The 21,583-nt window shown below is 39.3% G+C and overlaps 1 protein-coding gene across 1 annotated transcript in view; it reads right to left on the bottom strand.

Moving 5' to 3' along the window:
• Window positions 1-125: 125 nt before the first annotated feature.
• Window positions 126-21,583, bottom strand: part of TMPRSS7 (transmembrane serine protease 7) — a 33,046-nt gene continuing 11,588 nt past the window's right edge. The window contains 13 exon segments of the mRNA XM_055801681.1: window positions 126-416; window positions 2,616-2,752; window positions 4,478-4,746; window positions 4,926-5,103; window positions 6,584-6,700; window positions 7,824-7,934; window positions 9,219-9,326; window positions 10,469-10,605; window positions 14,645-14,751; window positions 16,438-16,550; window positions 17,800-17,930; window positions 18,614-18,674; window positions 19,317-19,541. Coding sequence (XP_055657656.1) covers window positions 246-416; window positions 2,616-2,752; window positions 4,478-4,746; window positions 4,926-5,103; window positions 6,584-6,700; window positions 7,824-7,934; window positions 9,219-9,326; window positions 10,469-10,605; window positions 14,645-14,751; window positions 16,438-16,550; window positions 17,800-17,930; window positions 18,614-18,674; window positions 19,317-19,541 — 1,865 coding nt within the window. The 3' untranslated portion in view covers window positions 126-245.

The raw sequence follows: 21,583 nt of genomic DNA, 5'->3' as shown, positions 1-21,583 counted from the left end.
CACAAGGTGCCAGAAGTTTGTTACTGCACCCCCTGTGTCTGCAGACACCTGCATAGAACAACCATCACAAGGAAGTCTCCTCTTTCACCAAGGTTTGAACAAAGGGTATCTGTCACTTCCACATGGCTACTCCAGAACCAGCAGGGAGACAAGAAAAGAAATTCCACCACTGAACAGTTTTACCAAATATAATTTTTAATTAGCATATGCAGGACATGTTTTATTCCAGGATAACAGTTTTCAAGTTACAAGACTGAAGGCACATATTTGTGAATCCATGGTGCAAAATTTGACACTCTTGTATAGACACCTGGGAAATTTGGTCTTCCACATCCATAACCCCAGCTAACAATGCCAGTCAAAAACCATTTTCCATCTCCACTGCTTTGACATGACAATGGTCCACCAGAATCACCCTAAAAAGAATATATCAAGTTATAAATGTTTGCAATATGGATTATTAAAACTGAGACAAAATTCCACAGGAGATATTTTGCCTGAGTAATTCCAACAGTGTTTATAATTTCCCACTCACATGGTTCAAACCATCAGATAGTCAACAGGGTTTTTTTTTTCTTGAAGTAGATGGAATTGCACAGTGGTACCAAAGTTTGCTTTTTCACAGGACAGAGGGTTAGTTCTCACTCTTTAAAGAAACTAATGAAGTTATTACTTTTCATGGGCTGGATTTGAAATTCACATTTTGTTTCCTGGCTTCAAATTTACAGCTAAACATCTGCTACTTAACATGTATGTTCATTTATAGGTTAGACACTAAAGAGTCCAAAAAGCTTTTTTTTAAAAAAATAAAGAATAAAAGAATGACAATAAATAAATAAAAATTAAATATTTAACAATTATATAATTTCTTTCAAATTAAAATGGAAACAGATTGAATCCCTCAATTGATTTGGTGGTTTGTTTGTTTTTTTAAAGAAGGGAAAAAAAAACCAACCCTGTGTTGTCCTCTAGTAGATACAAGCCAGCATGTAATGTTTAGGGGCACATCATGTCTTTGTAAATAAAGCAACTAAAACTAAGTCTGTTATAGATTTCAGTTTTATACAGGATGGCATAATTCCATAACACAGGACAAAGCAAAGAGTACTCTTTCTTTATAGGGTATTCTTGTAGAAACACATTAGCAGAGGTTCAGGCAAAAAAAATGTGCCACTTGTTGGGAAAATTTCTTGGATACTTTCCTGTAAGACACTGCTGTACACACAGTATCTCTGAAAAAGATAGCTAGTAGCAAATTAAAGTTGACCAAAACATTGGATGCAATAAAGGACTTCCAAAGCGAAAGGTGACTTGGTAAAATTTTTGCAAGAGAAGCACCTTCCTTCTAGACATATGTTTTGTTAGAGCTAGCAAACTATTTTGCTTTAATTTTATAGGATCTTAGGATATGCAGGTTGGAAGGGACATCAGGAGATAATCTCGTAAAGCCCCTGCTGCTCAGAGTAGGATTATCTGGAATTGATTTACAAAATTGTTAAGGATTTAACTTAGAAGATACTTTTTTCCTTCCTTGACAATTAAGATTTTGCATGTACAGAGTGAAATTTTCAAGTTTTTTCTTTAATTTTGGGGACAAAAGTGGAACATCAGCATTTTTCACAAAACAGAAATCCCAAACTTTGATCAGCTCTAACAACTGGCACAGTCACAATTCATTTACCCTCACAGAAATGCAGCTAAAAGACTCATAAATTGTCCTTTCCTTGGCTATGTCTTGAGCGGCCATACAGATAACTGCAGAAACAAATTCTCCAGTTAGTGAAAATTATGCTTAATATCAATGGTCTTGCTAACCTCTAAAAAGCAGCTGTTGAATTATACTCCATCAGAAAGCCCCCAGACATTGCTTGCCCTGAAAGTTATTCTGATCTCTCTAACTTTTACGCAGGCCAGTGAAAGTTAGGACATCTTGAAGATTCCAGACCTCTATCACAAAAAAAAAAATAATGTAAAAAAATTTTAGTGAAACTACTATTATTTTTGCAGTAAGTTTACTACTATTTTAGTAGTAAACAGATACGGTTTATACAAGTTATCTATATTATAATATATTATATGACATATAATATATAAAATAGGATCTATTACATAGATGTGTATATTTAGTGTATGTATATATGTAGCCCTACTACTGATCACTAGAAATAAATTCAGAACTTCATGTTTATTATCTTCCAGCATTTCCAGATCAGAAACATCATACATTTGAAACTTTATGCCCAGCTGTCTGCATCTCATCAAATAGCCCTGTAGTTCCAAGTCAGGAGGGAGGGATCCTGAAAAGAGACAAGCTACTTTCCCAGTTTTTTCTTCAGCTGAAAGACTCGTGCCAAAAATTGCCAGACTTCCACTTGCTATTGGGACTTTCAAATTGACTGGCCCTTGGCCCACAACTGAGATTTAGTGATGCTACTCAGGCACACAAAGTAGCAAAACTCTGAAAACACCCAGATGACAGATTTGCTGGTAGAACTCTTACATTGCTGCTTTTCAGAACTGAAAAGTACAGACCACTTTGTGGTCTTCTGTCAATTCTTACACCTCATCAAAGAAAGACAAGATAAACTCTATGCAAAGTGTGCTAAGATACATACTTTGCACCCATCTGTTTTCCCAGACATTAGTCCAGCACAAAACATCCTAGCTGTGATAATCCCATATGTGGAATAACATAATGTTTGGTCAATAATTTCTACCTCTGCTTTCTGAAGAATTGCTGAACCTTCATCATCTGGAAAACAAATTGAAAGAAGAATAATTCAATAAAGCTTAGTATTTTACTCATCTATTGAAACACAAAAACAAGAAGTCTTCAGAAAATATCCACAGATACTTTTGACATCCAAGTTGTTCTAGATTCCAAACAACTAACTGCAATAGTGCAGAAAGTATCTTCTAAGTATCAGGCATTTGTGCAATGTGGTCTTGATCCTTTGGCCGCACCAGATACAATGACAATCACTAGGGCTGGCCAAAAAGCTTTTTGCTAATTCCTTTTGCAAAGTGTCTCAAGACTTCTTAATTTGTTCTTTTTTTATTTTTAAAAGAAAATAGGATTTTACAAAACTATTTGGATCATCACAAGACAGATTTGCAATGAGGGCAGTAGCTCTACCCTCAGAGTAAGATTATGAGTCAGAGCTATAGAATGGAATTTGATTTTTTGGCAGCATATCTCGAAATTTGGTCCTCTCTGTCTGAAAATTTTGGCAGAACACCTCTTTTCTATAAGGTAGATACTTCCAAAGAATCAGAATTAAGGTGAATTTTCCCCTTCTTTCAATACAACAGCTCTAATAACATCACTGGGTGATCCTTCCAAAATCTGGATATAACCAAAGAAACCTCACTGACATATTGAGATAGGCAAGTGCTGATTCAGATCATGAAACTTTGTTTCAGGATTTGATACAGCTGGTATGTAACAAAATATACTGCAAAAAAATACTTAAAAGATTGATTTGGTAATTGAAGTGTATAAGCTGATGAAGGGGAAAAGAGGGCAACAGGAAAAAGGAAACCCCATATTTGTTTTTGAGGCATCACATTTATCTTTCAAATCATCAGCTTTTAAATCCCACCGATGACTAACCAGTAGGCCAATGAAAGCCAGCGCACCACACGTCTGTGCCACTGCCCTTGCCTGGCAAGGCTTGTTTCATCACCACATATCCTCTCACAGCTATTTATAAAGAACCTAATTTAGCAGGTGGTAATTCTGGCTGTGAACACCAAGTCGAAATGCTGGAGTTAACTTGACCTGCTGCTGCCTTGCACCATGCATTTACCCCCCCTACAAGGCGGCAGCCCTGAGAGGGCCAGTGAGGCCCTGGGCAGCCCAGGCCTTGGCACGGTGGCGGTTACACCATTTACACCAAGGGAAGCCTCTGGTTACACTGGAAGGGCTCTAGGAAAGCTGCCACAAGAGGGGCAGAAGGTACCAAGGGAGAGGCGGCTCAGGACAAGCTGGTGGGAAGGCTGGGCCTAGCCGCCATTATGGGTGCGGCCATTTTGTCCAGCTGCACTCTGAGGGGGGCCGGCAGCCAGCGTCAGCGCTACAGGGCTGCTCGGCTGCAGAGGCTGAAGGCATGGGTAAGTGGACAGTTTCATCACCCTGTGGCAAGCAGCAAAAAGTCCATTTAGGTGTGTTAACACACTTCCAAGAGTTACAAAGGGAAAAAACAATACCGTTAATTTTGCAGTAAGTGTAGCTCCCTGCAAGTCTTAGCTAACAACACGAGCACGCAGGACTTCCAGATCCACACGATCAACAGCCAATTTTCCTGAGCATACGAAGTCATGTTCACACAGGAACCTACTTCCATAGGACAGTAAATTCAAAACATTATGTTTTTCTGCACGCCTCAGCCATGCAACAAAAGCGGGTGTCCTGCACACACCCCCACAGCTGTGAAGGCTGCCGCTCACCTAGGAACAAAATTAGTTAAAAACTCACCTGCTTCCTGCTTTTGGCCCCAGCCTGTTATCCAGCACTTGTCACCGCTGCGGACTTTGTGTGAAAAGGGAGGCACGCAGATCGGCTGGATGACATGGCTCATCGTGTCTGGCCATGGCTTGCTCAGCTGCAGCAGCGCAATGTCGTAGTCATAGTTCCTACTGTTGTAGTATTCATGGACTACAATCCGTCTCACTGCAGATACAAACTTCGCGTGGCCTTGCATTTGCATCCCCAGGTGAGCGCTCCACGCTCTGGGGTCAGCCAGCCTGGATGGGAGCAAACAAGCAACCCGTTTCTTAAAAAAATACCCCAAAACACCAGCTAATAGTGAGCCAGGTAAAAGAGGAGGGCACAGCCCACCTCAGTACAGTTCAAACTCTGGTAGCTAAAGGCATTTGGGGATGCTGGTGATGTTTGGGACAGAGTTATGGAGAAGACTGCTTACTTGCTCCCTTGGAAACAGTGAGCTGCAGACACAAGCCATTCCTTTGATATCACTGATGCCCCACAGTAAGCAGCTCCCACAAAATGGAGGCTGACCTGCCAGGGCCATTCACCTTCCTCAGTGTTTGTACCACCTACAATCCGAGAGATGAGATTGCTGCTCTTGCTGCTGCCACAACCTGCGAAGGATATTTCAGGTTATAATCCCCATCCCCAGTGCTTTCCTTTAACGAGAGTGCTTCCCACATAGGGCACGAAACAATCTTGCACTTTGAAATGCTTTGAAATCCATTTCTTTGCCCTGCTCTAATCAGAAAACTTTTCTATTTGGCTACTCGATCCCTGAAACAAGACATGACTATTAAAAAAAGGCACTGGCCTAGGAAATTTAATGTTTGTTTTTTAGCTCAGTTACAGAATTGTCAAAAGATCAATTGATTTAATCAGCGTAAAAATGAATATATAAAAACAGACAATCCCTCATCTCTTTTTTAATAGTCAGTCCTGAACTGAAAGGAATCCATCAGGAAGGAAGCCCAGCATCGTCAGGACAGTTATTTCTTGCCAAAATAGTGTGAACGATACAAGAAAAATGTTTATAGTAGCAGCCACATACATGGAGCTTGGTCATTTGTTTTTTCAGAAACCAGGTGGTCCAATCATTAATTTGCATGGAAGCAATTGAAAGTCTGAACACTTTGTATATTATTAACTCACAGATGAAGAATGTATCAGCACAAAAAGCTGCACACTGTATTTTGAAGAGCAAGGAAGAAAGACCCCTCTGGAGGGCCTTGTGCCCATCCCCAGTGCATGCACATAAAGCCTCTGCTCAGGAGTTTCAGTCCCACACACAGGTGTTCATGCTTCTGGGCACTTTCCAGCATTCAGCCACATAGTCAAAAGCTGTATAATGTTTCCAAACAAAGTAGGCATATAGCTAGTCTTTTAAGATACCCTACTGGATGCCAGGCAGGTGCTGGCAGATTTGACATACAGGTAGCATGCCAGAAACGGCTGAGAGCCAGACAAAATACCTGAATATTTAGAGAATATTCAGTTTAGGCAGCTAATCCTAACCCCACTTTTATTGCTACTGCAGTCACAACCACCTGTTCACTTTACAGCAAAACAAACTGAAAAGCTTTACAGAGGCTACCTCAGGAAGATTTGAGGCTAGAACTTAGCTTGATACTATGAAATATCGAGGTCTTCACCACCCAGAAGAGACACAGAAGTGAAAAGCTTGTGTTTTTGATCTCATTGCATCTATGTCACTCTGAAGACCAAATACAGTCTGACTCCAACAGAAGTACCCAACACTGCTGGAGGCAACAAAAATGCTGCCTTACCAGCTAGCCAAGCTCACTCTGCAATTAACCGTGCTTCCCTGCTCCTTAACATAGCTACAATAAGCATTACAGCTGACTAAGACTCCCCTAACAGTGAGCTCACCCTCCCACAAGAACTTAGGCAATTCTGCAACCAGACCTAAATTAAACCCATGGCTGTTCATTACCCCACTGTCACTGAGAGTGTGCAGTAAAAACTCAATACCTGCTGCACGAGTTGTATCCCCTCCAAACCAGGAAGAAATAAAGGTCTTTATTGTGTAAAAAGTTCAAAGTTCAAAAAGATGAACATCTGAGAGGAACTTACTGCAGCTGCTTTCATCACTTCCATCAATACAGTCCACAGTCCCATCACACTTTGCGGTTTTTTTCCTAATACAAATGTTATTCCTGCACTTAAAAGTGTGGTTGGTGCAAGGAATACCTGAAATAGTTGTGGGGGAAAAAAAATAAAAGACTGTTGGCTCAGCTTAACATGTGGAGACATGTCTGCGCAGATAAAAGATTCATACATATATCAACATATAGGAGGGAACATAGCAAGGGAGCACTTCAGCTGGGATGACTTAAATCTCTAAGTAGAATAAACTATTCAAGTAGAACTGCACCTGTACTAAGGATTGCATCAAGCTGGCTGAGTCTGAACAGAGATTTCCTCCCATCCTTTCCCATAGCACTAATGAGCATGGATATAGTAGCGAAAAACTTAGCTGTAGAGCAAGTGTTGGGCTAGAAGAGGAAAACATGCAGTACGTTGGAAAGAAGCCCTCTTTTATATTTCAGTATTAAATATGAAATGAAAGATCATAGCAAAAGCAGTCTTACTAATTGTATTCAGTTAAACTGCAACTCCCAACCTTGGTATTTTCCTGTTTCCCTATAGCCTGTAATAAATGAGGCCACTCAGACCCAATCTATTTTTTTCCCCTTTACATCCCATTTACACACACACTACCTAGTCAAACAGGTCAGAAACCATTACTTCTTTTTAAAGAAGTTACTTGCAGCACTTCCCAGTTGTGCTCGCTTTCATATGTAATGGTGACCATTTATTCTACAAAGTTAAAGAAATGGCTGACTGAAAACTTTCATGTGCCTAATGCTAAATTTATAGCTTCCATAGCATTTTAAACACATTAACCTTACAACCCTGAAAATTGCTCCAGAGAAACTATCATTTTTATAGTTCTTTTACAGATGGTAAATCAGATCCAGGAAATAATTTGCACAGATCATGCTTTAAAGAGATAAAATCTGGGATTCAGGCTTTAAATCCCTAGATCCCTATCCTGCATCCAGAGTACTTAATTCTTCTGCCAGTATTTTGCTGAAACAGATGTTCATGAGCTCATTAAAAAGAAACAGTTTAAAATCAATAAAGAATTGTTTATAAGTATATCGGAAAAGTGAACAGAATTACATAGCCTGAGTTAGACTTGATAGTGCCTCCTAACTCTTCGAATATAGCATCTGGTATTACAGCCAGAATTAGATAGATGGCAGAAGACAGAAAAAAAAAAAAAAAAAAATCAAGATATTAGCCTTACTGTGGGTGCAGTTCTGCTCATCTTTTCCATCCTCACAATCACTTACTCCGTTGCAGGCAAGCAGGTTATCCTGTATTGCGAAGCTGGAGTTACAGTTCCACTCAGGGACAACTTTAAAAACAGAAGTCAAATCAGGTACAGAAGCGTGGTGATGTGAATAAGTTGTAAATAATATGGTCAAGTTTGTACTCATAAACCAATATTCATTTTAATGCATAAATAAGCTTGTAATTGTATAGCAACAAAGGGGTTAAAATGTCTGAAAGATCATATAGACTGTTCTGGCAAGAAAGTTGCAGATCTCTGAAAGGGGAGCTGTCCTCCCTATCTGCAAAGCAAGCTGCCCTACCAAGGAGATAACGGGACAGCAGGATGGCCTTGAGTCAAATTAACAAGGAGTATTGTAAAAACCCCGGGAAAGATTTCTACAAGTCTGCCAACTCATCACTTTTGAGACCTAAGGTGAAAAGTACACCATGAGGAAGACCTACGGCCTTCCTCCCATAGACCACTGCCCACATTCTAAAGACCCCGGCCCACAATTTTTGGAAGAATCTGCGCAAGCGTGAAAGACTGATAAGCTAATTAGCATACAAGGCGAGGGTAGGCGGGTTCAGGTAATGAATATGTATAGGCATTAATGGAATATTCATTGTTTCATTATATACATATAAGATAAACTGCCCCTCTGGGTGTGTACGATTGGTGGAAGGATCCCCCGTACACCCGGCGCCGACAATAAAGAATACTTAATCGCTAAGAAATTCTGAAGACGTTCTTTGAAACAGTGGCTGTAATGCTAACACTACCCTCTTCTGACTGTGCCTGGGGGCCACTTTCATACCTTCACTGCATTGTATGAGGATGAGGATGAGTGCCACATTGTGCAAGGAGAAAATAAAGCACAACGGAGTTCAGCGGCCTATCCCAGTTCACCCATTGCCCCAAGTGGAGTGGCAGAGTGGCCCAAGTTCTAACTATTTTTTACCACAGCTATTTATTATCACTCTCATCTATTCTCTGCACCCCAATTTGTCATTCTCCTGTGAAAATAAATCACTCAAAATAGAACAGAACGTTATAATTACCAGCATTTAACACATGAGAAAAAATGAAAATATAGCCTATTACAGCTATTTTTGCATGTCTAACTTTCTTCTTTGTGTTTCCAGTACCACAACTTTTTAATTCTTAATTTTGTCCCTTGCTAATTATGAATTAAGCACTCAAGAGACTCACCGAGTACCTGGATATACAAAGGAAGCTGGAAACATCTGTTCCCCTCCACTCAAAAAAACCCCACAAAAAAACCCACTTCATTTCAACTGTCTTCTAAGGCTAGACAAAACATTCATTGGGTTTCCCAGCCAAGATTTCCAGTTAGTGAATACAAACCACAAAAGAGTTCATCGCTTTCATCAAAGCAGTTGTTGATCCCATCACAGCGCTGCATCGGCTGGATGCATAAGCCAGTAGAACACTTGAAATGTCCAGGTGGACATGCTGGAGGAAAACAAAGCAAAAAAACCCAACCAAATACACTAACTTCAGTTTTCTTTTCCCAAATATTACCAGCTCATTAAAATTTGTAGTCACTAAGCTGTTCTAAGGAATTATACAGTTGATCTAAACTTAATAGTCTGTATACATTGCCAGCACTTAAATTGAGTTCAGATGTTGAAAACTGGGATTAAAAAAAAAAAAAAAAAAGTGAAAAGATCCCTAAAGTTTCGGTGCAGCTGTTAGTGCAATAGGTGCTGCATGGTCTACGTTAGGACTGAACCAAATCAACCAGTGTTTTATGGTGGAACACAAGAGACCTTAGAATGCCATCTTCTTTTAAAAGGACAGTCTCACTTTCAATAACCAAAATTTGCAGCACTTTGCAACTTCAGTTAGTAGCCTGTATTGAGGTGACTTATGAATTGGATAAACGTTTGCCTTCTAAAATAAAATAACGAAGTTACCATCTTTTTACATACTCCACATATATGCAATGCATAAAATTGCTCTAATGCGACAAGTTAACTAAGACTAGAAATCATTGCCTCTCTGCTACTTTAACAACATGAATATATATGAATAACACAGGTATATTGAAAAGTATCAGTAAACAGTTGTCTGTTTCAGGACTTGAAAAAACTCAGTTGGCAGGTTTTTAACAACTTTTTGAGATTTTCTTCAGCTCAGATTTCTACTTGCACACAAAGTATTTAAATGGATGAAAACACTGGAATAAACAGTTGTTTATTTGGTCCTCTGTTCATTACCTAGAAGTCTTTGTAGCAACAGAAAGATTGCAAACAAAACCTTGGGACTAAAACAAACAGGAACGGCAGACTTCAATTGACCATAGCCATAGCCACACAGGAAGCTTTAAGGACTGTGCAGAAGAGAGCAGACTGTGTGTGTAGAAGAAACCGAAGCATGCTGCACACCCCCACAGACCTTAGCTGCATCGCCTTGATGAGCTACAGAAGGCTTTTTGTTTGCTAGTCACCTGATGTAGTAAGATTAGAGAAAAAAATTAAAACCCAACAGACAATTTCCTGCATAAACCTAATTAAGTGCTACTAGATCTGAAAAACGTTGCTTCACAGGTCTGAAATGCAAAGATGGGTTGAAAAAGATAAAATCCATCTTACGCTGGCTGATGTTATAGCTGCCGTACTCCACCAGAAGTGGCTTCTCTGAGACCTTCGAACTGCACTGAAGCTCAATGTTGACAGTAGAACTCGCAATGTGGAAGACTGTTTGGTGATCAACATAGTAACCGCAGTACCTAAAAGGGTTCAGTGGAGTTCTAGAGCAGCCTTCACATCAAAATTACCTTACATGCAATTTAAATGTCAACATCACTGAAATCCAGCAATACAGTCAGCTGCCATACTTCAATTAAGAACCAAAATCTGAAACCGTACCCCAAAACACCGGTCATAATCCTTCATGACCACACACATGGAAGCAGAATGTTTTGCCAGAAAGTCTAGATGAATGGAGATATGAAGACTTTTATCAAGACAAACATTGGTACATTTGTCACTATTTCTGATATCTGTTTTCAAAAGACTTTGGTTTTGGGGAAAACTTAAGTTTGCTGGGAGGGGCGACGTCAGCACAGTGGAGAGCAAATTTGGTTGCTCTGACTTTGAGGATTGCCCCTAAAGAATGCACAAAGGCACTGGGTAAAATTGGTCCAACTACTTTGGAGACAGAGGGGAACAGATTTAGGGAAACTGAAAATATTTCTAGTCACACAGCCTTCATGCACTATTAACATCGCGGAATTTTACCTTTGAAAGTCACATCTGTAAATAACTAGTCTAGATTAAAAAAAAAAAAATCCCTTGGGTGTGCATCTACTTTAAGCTGCCATTTTGGCAAAGAGCTTCCTTGGACTTCTGCCTAGGCACCACATAACTCAGAAAAATGTAAACGCTCCCTGATGCCAGTTAACATTTAATCCAACCATTGCTAATGGTTTTCTATTGCCCCTTCCATTAAAGGTGCCAAAGATATTGAGGCTGGTATTTAGATGTTACTTTAGCTGGCACGCCCCCTCCCCCCCTCAAAAAAAACCCCCAAAAAACAACAACAACAAAACCCCCAAAACATAAGATATTTATTTAACAGGGAAAAGCTGCTAGATCATGCTTTAAAAATTGAAGACAGTTTTAACTGTAGTAAACCCGTGAACACTAACAGTACAGGTTGTTCTAGAAGCAGAAGTAAGGACTCTCTCCTCTGTTCCAGTAAAACACCCAAGAAATGCAGCACTTCTAAGAAAAACACCTGGTTTAAGATGTTTTCCTGTCAAGAAAAATACTTGTCAGTCTACACAGATTTAAAAGCAGGAGCAGCTGTATTGATTCTTAGCACACTTGGCACACACACTTACTTGACAGCAGTGCAAGGTCACAGGCTACAGTTAAAATGTACCCACAGAACATGAAAATGGATTATTGTATTGTTAAATGGACTAATGGACTATTATCCAGAGGTAAATATTTCCCTTTTTTAATTGGCAACACCAGGCATCGCGCCAGGACAACTCTTCATATCAATGAAGAATTAATCAGTGATTTCCATGTGGATAGATGTTGCCTGGGTGTCCTGTGCACCCCACTGAAGCTTGCCATAGGGAATGGCCGTGCTCATTCATACGTTTCCATATGTGCCCGATGAAAATGAAACATCCTTTTAACAGATCTAGGAGACTCTATTCCAGCAAAGTGAAAAATAAATGAAGAAAACAATTCAAAAATAGACTTTTCTTAGACACCCTAAAAACAGATCTTTTTTTAAAAAAACAATTAATTAATTAATTTTACAGCTTTCTACTAGAATAAAGTTTAAAAAAAGATCTGTCAGGGCTGAGTGAAGACTTCCTGCTACAGGAACTTTTATTCTCACTCATTTTAGTGTGTCTGTCATCAATGTTCCCAACCTAAAACAGACTGCTAAAGTGGACAGCAAAATGCCACCTAGCCATCTGAGTCCCCTCAATTAGCCCACAGACATTTTACGCATTTCTCCTTCTGTCAATGACTTGACAACTTCCCTCCCACAAACCTTAGCACCATTTTAAAAACAAACAAACAAACAAACAACAAACCAAACCAAAACCAACCAAAAAACACAACACAGGCTGCACTGACCACTTGTCAGCCATATAAAACAACTTCATCTCACCCAAAGTACAGGAAGCTCCTGCCCATCTGTGGAAATGCCGAGACAGCTACATTAAGGAAGCTACCTCCTGCACACAGTGAGAAATGCCATATGCTTCTGGGATTTGTAAGACAGTGCTACAGATCCTTGGGAGCCTTCTGCTGGTGTTTCACTAGCCATTTCTCCGGGTCCAGGGCAAAGGGAGGCTGCAAGGCATCATCTGTAACTCTGTCCCATTGCTACAGAGAGAAACTAATCAAGGGGATCCTGTCCTGTATGTTGAAGCAGGAATCCAGGGTTAACTTTTCAGGGGATGAGTAAATACGGGCATCCTGTAGCAGAAACAATGGGATGTTGCACCAACAGCTTTAAGAAAAACGAAACACTGGCAACCTTTTTGTTCACATAAACCTGTAAGTCTGCTCACAGAGGCTCATTGATATTTCTGCCTATGAGAATTTCAGCAAAAGCAGTTCATCAGCTGTAGCTCTTCTGACTAGGTAGAGGAACTTTTGTGCCCACTGGAGGGACTACGAGGAAGAACTGCGTGGCTGTGTTGGGTGTCTCTGTTTAGGTAAAGTTGTCCCTAGAGGTTTAAAAGAGCCTTATCTGCACCACCTTCACCGTAGCAATCTTTATTTACCGAGAAGAGCCTCCTGAAGCTTCTTAATCTTTTTTACCTAGGACAGCAGAATGCGCATGCTATAAGCTGCAACTGCAGGAAGCTGAAAAAGTGGGGTGTCCCCCTCTTTTCATTAACCATCAAAATTTGGAGGTGGAACAAAATATAAAAATGTTTCATGCTGTAAATCATTTTTTTTCCATAAAGAGTAGACATAGAACAGAAAAATCAGGGAGGTTCAAAAGCCTTACTTTCAGTCAAAAAAACACTTTCAAAAGGAGAACTTGTGTTGGTCTATTTGGTCTACCATCAGCAGCTTGCAATGGAAATCAGAAGCACATGCTCCTGTGCAGTACTTCAAAAGTAACCCTCAGTACATTTCTAAGGGTCACAGTCTGACATTTGATTCCGTGGAATGTATAATTGGTAGGCTTATTTAAGAGCTGCTCTTTCAAACAGAAAATCCTTACAATATGAACTGATCAGGTTTTTTCCTCCAGATTTTGCCTTTATTTGATTCGTAGTTCAGCTATCCCTACTATGTCAAATCTTTCCAATTGTGTCATAAAAAGAACACCAAAACCCCCACCAAACGTCTGTTTTGACTGGTGTTTTTATGTGCCCATCTAGTCCAGCAACCAATTCCCATCAAGGCACAATATTAGGAGCTTCAGAGAAAGTGAATTTTCTCCAAGTACAATATGTTATCAAAGATATCAAAGATTAGAGAAAGTTTTTACTCCTCTCAGTAATTCTTTCAATTACACTCTTAGGGGCTTAACTGATTTTGTTTTGTTTCAGTAGTGAGTTCAGAGATTCTGTTTCAAGTCTGATCTTACTGGTGTTTCCATTTGAACAAAGTTAAAAAATTAAATCCAACATCCTGAATCTAATCTTACCTCATCATCCAGTGATTGAAAGATAACTTAAAAAAACGAGGAAAAAATGTGTGGACAATGTGCACGGAAAAGCAGCAGTATTTTAATTAATTTTAAAAAAAGTTAACATAAAAAATTTAATAAAAAAAACCACTTAAGAAATACAGTGGTACCTTGGCAGCCAGTCTGTGAGGTTTCTCTTTCAAGAGCCAGTGGTTGGAATGAGGAAGCAGTTACTCTTCTATTCCCAATAATCTCATTGTAATAGCTTTCACTGAGAAGTTAATTAGGTTCAGTGTCCTCATAAGCAATCACAGAATTAAGTTACACTTAAAAGGGTTTTAACAGACCTTGTTCAATGATCCCATAAAACTCAGGATTATTTTAGGGTTCACAGGACATCTGTCTTCACCCACCTGTTCCCATTTCTTTCTCTCCAGAGAGTACCAAAGGCTTTTGTTTCATCTTTCTGGTACTTTTCAATACATTTTTTTTATATATGTAGGTATATTCAGTTACATCATCAGCAAAAGAGTAGTAAGAGACACCAGTGAGGTAGCTCTGTAGAAACTCTCCAAGTGAGCTGCGCTAGTGATATGAATGTTTATTTTGGCAATGTTACTTTAATAAACCCATGCAGAAGTACTTACATGTGTTCATTGATTTTCCACCATCCTCGCTCACAGCCTTTAATATTCTTCTCACTGATGGTATAGTTATGAAACTTCAGAGCTATACCGAGGCTCTTCTGAGGAGTCTGTGGTGGGCAAGAAAGATAGTACAAGCAGTTGTCTTTTTCCTTTCGTGAACGTAGCCCATGAAGGTCTTTAGAGTTATCTCAGCAATTACGGTGCTTGGCAATGTCATGCTCTGGGAGCTGTGCTGATATCGCCAGCTCAACAGCCAGCACTCGAGACGCCTGCCAGCTATTCAGTCTTGGGTAAAAGCAAAGGTTGGCAAAGCCCCACCACAGCTGCGGGCTTTCTCCCCCTCTAGCCAACAGTCCTTTCATCTTCAAAAAGCCACTGGCCATAGAAAGCAGCTTTTGTATCAAGATCAAAGTGCTCAAATACATCCAAATTTACTTGTGTAGGGGGACACAGCCGCAGCGGATTGTTACCTAAGACACTGCACTGAATACCTGTGTCACCTCTGCAATGCTAGGAGTTATTTCTACCAAAATATTGTAGTCTTCTACGAGCACCTGCTCAGCCAAGCACTCTTTAGCATTTTACCAAAGATTTTTAAGCCCACCAGCATCATGAGGGTTCATAATTATTTATTTCCTTTATTAAAATGAACAGTAGCTTTTTGCAATGTTCCTTTAAAAGCAAGGGCTGATTCAGGACAAGACGACAGAAATGGAGATTTTTCTCCTTCTCTCTTACAGAAAACATGATTTAGAAATAAGGGAAGTTTCAGCATTGAATTACTGGAAATTAAACTGTTTTTAGAAATAAGTCTTGGGGTCTGCCCATCTTAAGTGTTCAGAAACTTTTCCCTCAGAAATCCAGGGTGAGTAAAGACCTGAAGTTTAGCAAAAGAGTAATTGCCGTAAGCTTCCCAGAAGAGGGAGAGGCTGTAGGTCACGGTTAGCTGTACTCCATTCGTACTGGTGTGATTCAACCTAGGCAACCACTGACTTTAACCAGACATGAGTAGTAGATAAGCAAAAAGAGGGGTAAAGAGTGGACTGCATCATATCCATTGCTGTATTCTTTAGAGAGGAAAACACAGAAGGGCAAACCATAAGTCAGAGATCATATTTTGCAGCATCAATAGGGAAACACTAATGTGATGACATCAGAAAAGGCATGACAAAACTACTTTTAAATGATGTAAAGTATCAGTCATTTGCTTTCAGGGAAGTGCCTGAGAATATGCAGAAAAAGAATACCAAGAAAAAAAAAAGCACAACCCCCCCAAAAAAACAGTCTGTGGGATTGTGCTGATAGGACAGACCACCTTAGAAGACAAATTGAATTTATCAAGCATGACAAAATGGACTGCAAAGAGATATCAGAGAAGCAGCAGTAATAACAAGGTTAGATGGTTCTTTTGTACATCCTTTTTTTCCAAATTTTTGGGGGTGGGAAGAGGGGAATTAAAAACAGTGAAGTATTACAATCTCAGCCATGAAGTAATTCTGCAAGCTAAACATCAAAACTAGTCTCAGTTTTTCACATTTATAAAAGGACCGCTTAGGAACTATTTTCACTTTATTAAGAATAAGTGCACAGAAAAAAAAAAACAACCAACAAAAACCCCCACAACCCAACAAAAAAACCTGAGCACAGCCATCTATTCTGTTATACCATTTCTATAAATTACCACATCTGTAAGGATGCCAGTTATTCCCTACATAATTGTTTCTGCTGTACTTACAGGCTCTGTGTGCCCAAAACACGCAACAGTGCCTAAGAGAGAAAGAGATTCATGATACCTGGAAGTTCCATGCACAAAGACATTTTGGAGCGTAATAGCTTGGGTAATAGGGACTTGTGATTCTCCCTTCGTAGCCAGTTTTCTCTTTTGTCACAATTGCTTTTCCACACCCTAGGGAAAAAAAGGATGCAAAGGTTGGCAAACTTTAACATACTTCCAGAAAAGCTTTTCAGTGGGCTAAGCATCCAAATTTATCAGAAATCTTCCACTGCTAAACAGGGCAGCTTAGGAATTATAGTTATCTGGGTTCAAGCTGTAAAAAGATACTCTTCCCAATGATGCACACAGACAGACAAAAGGTGTCAAAATCTAGGAATGCTTGCTGGGCTCTGAAGGGCCAGGATAAAACATTGTGCAGTTTTATGTCTTTTATTTCACTGAAGGCAGTTCTGCAAACAAGTCTTACTGAACGGTGTTGCACATCAATGCATCCACTCTGCAGTAGTATGTGATGATCCCTAGTTTTAAAATGCAGCCACTTAAAAAAAAAAAAATGGTTATTGTGCTAATCTAACCAGCGTCCTGGAAGCCAAAACTTCTTTTTATGGCCACTCGATGGATTTAGAGAATTCACAAAAAATTTAGAAAATTCACAAAACCCACACATACAGAAACCAACAAAGAAAACCCAGCCCTGAATTTAAACCAACCAACCAACCAACAATAACAGGCCTAAATTTAAAATTATGCATGATAGAGAATTTATCACATGCTTTTGTGATGGTATTTTAATGCTTTATTACTGTCAACGTGGAACGTATGCAGCATCTTTTTGAGCAACTGGAATTTCCTTGCATCAGATTGTGTTAGATTTTTCTCCTTGTGCTATTAGCCTGATGTTCGTTGTACTATTTGTGATTATGATCTAACCACTTCCTAAAGAAGCAATATAAAGCAGATGAAGGGCTTGACACACAAACAGGACTGACTCCTTTGCGTTAATGAGGAGACAGGCACCGCTGGAAAGTGCAGAGGAAGCTACTGAAGTTTTTTTTTCTGAAAGTGGTTTTTAGTTCTGAGCATCATCCCCGAGTCCCAAACCAGCAGAGGCCAGAGCTGTGCTACACCTGGAATAACAACTCCATCTACTGGCACATCACAGTCCTGACCAACTGAATGCAACCGGCTGGTTTCAGCCTTCTACCTTCATGTTTCACTGAAGAACAGCTAATCTGCATGGATTGAATTACTCAAGAGGAAAGCAGACACTGAGTAACGCAGAGATGAAGGAGGGAGACTGGCATGTAGAAAAAACCCCTGAGATACAGGCGTCGTTTATCCATAGTCAGGAACATGACAGCCTCTTTGGGATCTTAAGAGCAATACAGTAAACACATTTCCAAACACAGAACAAACCTACTTTCTTGCGTAATGACCTCAAAATAGCCATGGAATTCCTTCTGTTCCTTTATTTGTGCTGCCTTAAACATTACCAGCATGAGATTGTTTGTGGACACAAGTGACACCAATGAATCGGCTGGTTCACAGGCTCTGAGGGGGAAGAGAGTACATACATAAGCAATAGGTAAAAAGCAACCAAACCAAAACCAAAAATAAAACACGCTGCTCTCATTCTGTGCTTAAATTTTCCACTGGTGCAGAGCTTACCTACTTAAAGCTTAGTAAAAACTCCATGCTCTTGAACACAAAAGTACCTGTTACAAGGCCAGTTAGAAACCCAATATTGAAAAGTTACTTCTTGCAAAAAAGAAAGAAATTATGAACATGAAAACAAAGATGGAATGTTTTAGCTCTAGGAGATAATACTGACTTTCAGCCTTCGCTCGAAATAAAAATGAATGAAGCCAATAGTAAAGAAAGGCTTGTAGAAAAAAAAATATATTTTATTAGACCAACAGATTTAGCTTGGATTTGGGGAGCGGGAAAGACAAGCAAGTTAATCTTCAAGACAGAAATGAAGAACCTGAGCCAATCAACTAGTCTTAATTAAAAAAAAAAATACTTTCCATATGCATTACACCTAACAGACATCCTCAGTCCTCTACAGATACTAACAAGTAAGCGAACACCATCTGTTGTTTTATAGTCAAGTCAGCGAGTGATTCAGATTAGTAGAGGACCGATCTTGAAGAGGGCTGAAAAGCCAATGCTCTTTCTTGAGGCTTATACACAGACTGGCAGGCCAGAGAAAAGGGTTTCAGGGGTCAAACCACTGAGCTCTTCATCTACTTGATGGACATGCCATCTTCACCTTTCAGTCTGACAGAGCCCGATGGAATTAGTTACCAGGAATTTCAAACAAAAAAAATCCCCAAACAAGCATAGTGGATCATTATTAATAGGGCAGGGGGAGTAATAATGGTCCACACCCCTCAACCCATCACAGTTTCAACTCTAGATTTTAATAACCCTCTAAGCTACTCAAATCGAGCAGAAAAAGAGAGTTGAACTGGTGAGCGGCATTAAGTATCCAAAGAATCACAAGGCTTTGTTTTAGAACATCAGTCTTCATATGAAGACCACTAATCTTCATGTGGATGAAGAGTTTGCTTAGGGGACAAAATTTTGACATTTTCTTTTAGTTAGCATCTGTTTCCTTAGAAGAAACTGACAATTCTGCCCAGTAATGTGTGAACTTATTATAGTTCGGTAGCTAAGTGAAGATGCACTCCAGTCAAAGAATAAAGAATAGTTTGAAGAATATTTTACTGTTTCTTTTATCAGCAAGATCAACTTTTCCACTTTTGTAAGAAAAAAAAAAAAAGCAAGGCCAGGTGTTAACTTGTGCATAATACATGAAAATCAAAGTATTTTTAAGAAAACAAAACCCACCAAACATGCAGATGACAAGTCTTCAGAAAAGAAACAACTAGATTATTATAAATGACTTCTCAATGAAAATTTATACTCACCGGTACAGTATCTTATGTTTGATTGGCATCAGAGAGTCATAAATGGTTAGCGAGTCAGTGATGCAGTTATCTGCTTCAATCTGGAGGGATACTATCGAAAGACGAAGAAGATGACCCACTGATGCAATCAGCTTAAAATAGCAGGTCGTTCCCCCCGAAGTAGCGTGGATATCCAGAGGAAAGTGCTCATGCAGGCGATCAGCATACAGATCATACATACAATTTGTTCCTGGGGAAATATCACATTTTCAACAGTGGACACTCTCTCCAAAACCGTTAAATCCATGTAGCATTAAAAAAAATATATAAAAAAAATTCTAAAAATTATGTTAAACTAAAGCAACAGATGAAAGCATATCTAAATCTGAAAACAAAAAAGTAACCTGTGCCACTCATGGTTTTCATCTTAGTTACAAGTCGGTGGTCAAGGAAAAGTCTATTCATAAATATACAGAGCATGGAAAATAATGCTGTAAATAAGTCCTTGCAGCGCATTGGCACTAAGGCACCGCCAGTTTGTACAAGAGGTATTTGCAGTTAACAAAGCTCTGTGTGGTCCCCAGAGGATAAATTACTTAAATAATTGCTGGAAAATGTTCACCTGCTGTCAAGGCATAAATAATTGCTGCTCACCCCTACAGATATTAGGATATTTATAATAAATAAAAACAAAAAAAAGTCCAGCTAGATATCTGTGTTACTTTGGGTTTTTAAAATTGTTATTCAAATGTCAGGGTTCTCGATGTTTTATTGTGAAATAAAATTCTAAATTCAGATTAACTAATACACTATTACATTAGTGTTAATAAAACACTAATTTCAGATTCACCAATTCCTTTAGATTGGAAGGGATATTAGGACTTTCCTTGTTCAACATCCTGCTCAAAGCAGGACTAAAATGAATTCAGACCAGGACATTGTCCTGTTATGTTTGGAAAACTTTTGCAGCATTAGAAGTCAGTTAGAAATGGAAGTACTGTGAAATACAAATGACAAAGCCCAGCCTACACAATACTTTATATATATCTCTCTAAAGTAAAAAACAAAAAGGTTATGTCAGAATTTAGAGAAAAAATAACCAGAAAATTACCCTACTTGCATCCAATTTTCCAATTAAGCTGAAACAATTGTGACTTTCAAGTTAAATATATTGAGGTCTTTATTTTAATTCAATATTGCAGCTCACAGCAAAAAGCTTAGGGATTTTTTTGTTTGGTCATATCTAAAACTCTTAACATAGCTCTTTGAAAGATGAGAAGGGTAAAAATGTAAATTAGGGAGATTAAAGTTCCAAAGTAAATATTTGCATTAATTTCTGCCTTTTAAAAAAACAAGTTTCTGAAATAGTTACTATCGTGGAACACCAATTAGAGCATTGTGAAAGTTTGTTACCAACTGCTGAGTCAAATTAAATGTTGGCTTTATAAGCTGTAGTTAATCAAGACAGGAAGTGGCAGGTTTTGCCTGACTTCCACTTCTAAACTAACAATCTTGAAACTAACACTATGAATATTTACGAGCAATCTGTAAGGGTCACACACTGCTCAGCTGAGTTACAGTTATAGCTATTTAAAGCTTTGGTTGGGCCATTGTTCTTCCTTCTTCCTTTTCTTATCTCTTCCCAATAACATTCTTATTTGTGCTTATTTACTCACCCTTAACAAAGCCAGCTTTGACCTTAATCTTTAGAGTTATGTGACCACCATTATTTCTACAAAGTAGTTCATAATGTGACAAGCTCACTGCTCATATGGAGCACAGCGCAGGCAAACTCAGAACTAGTCTGGAAACAGAAGTAATGCAGGCATACCAGCCTGAACCCAAAGCTGGAAACAGTCTTTATAGAATCATAGAATGGTTTGGGTTGGAAGGGACCTGAAAGATCATCTAGTTTCCACCCCCTGCCGTGGGCAGGGACACCTTCCAATAGCCCAGGTTGCTCCAAGCTTCATTCAACCTGGCCTTACCCAAACAAACCCTTGATAGCCAGATACCAAGGCAATGCAAGTCACATCAGCTGAACCTCCCTAAGTCCCGTCTCCAACCTATTCTTTGATAAATCTGCATGCCAGTGCCGTGCCTGAACTAATAATTAGGTGCATCTTCACACCAGAGTAACTCCATTGCTCTCAATATACAACCAGGTGATGCACCTTCCTTGTATACTGCTGCATTAACACTTTAACCTCTGCAGCACATGCTGTAGTCCTTAAGCAGACACACTCCAAGGACCCCAACAAACGAAACTGCGCCAGTATAAGGCTTTCTAAG

This window comes from Falco peregrinus, chromosome 4 (assembly GCF_023634155.1).
Source record: "Falco peregrinus isolate bFalPer1 chromosome 4, bFalPer1.pri, whole genome shotgun sequence".
In the NCBI taxonomy this organism is placed as follows: domain Eukaryota; kingdom Metazoa; phylum Chordata; class Aves; order Falconiformes; family Falconidae; genus Falco; species Falco peregrinus.
The sequence above is the reverse complement of the archived record's forward strand: the minus strand, read 5'-3'. Positions and strand labels throughout refer to the sequence as shown.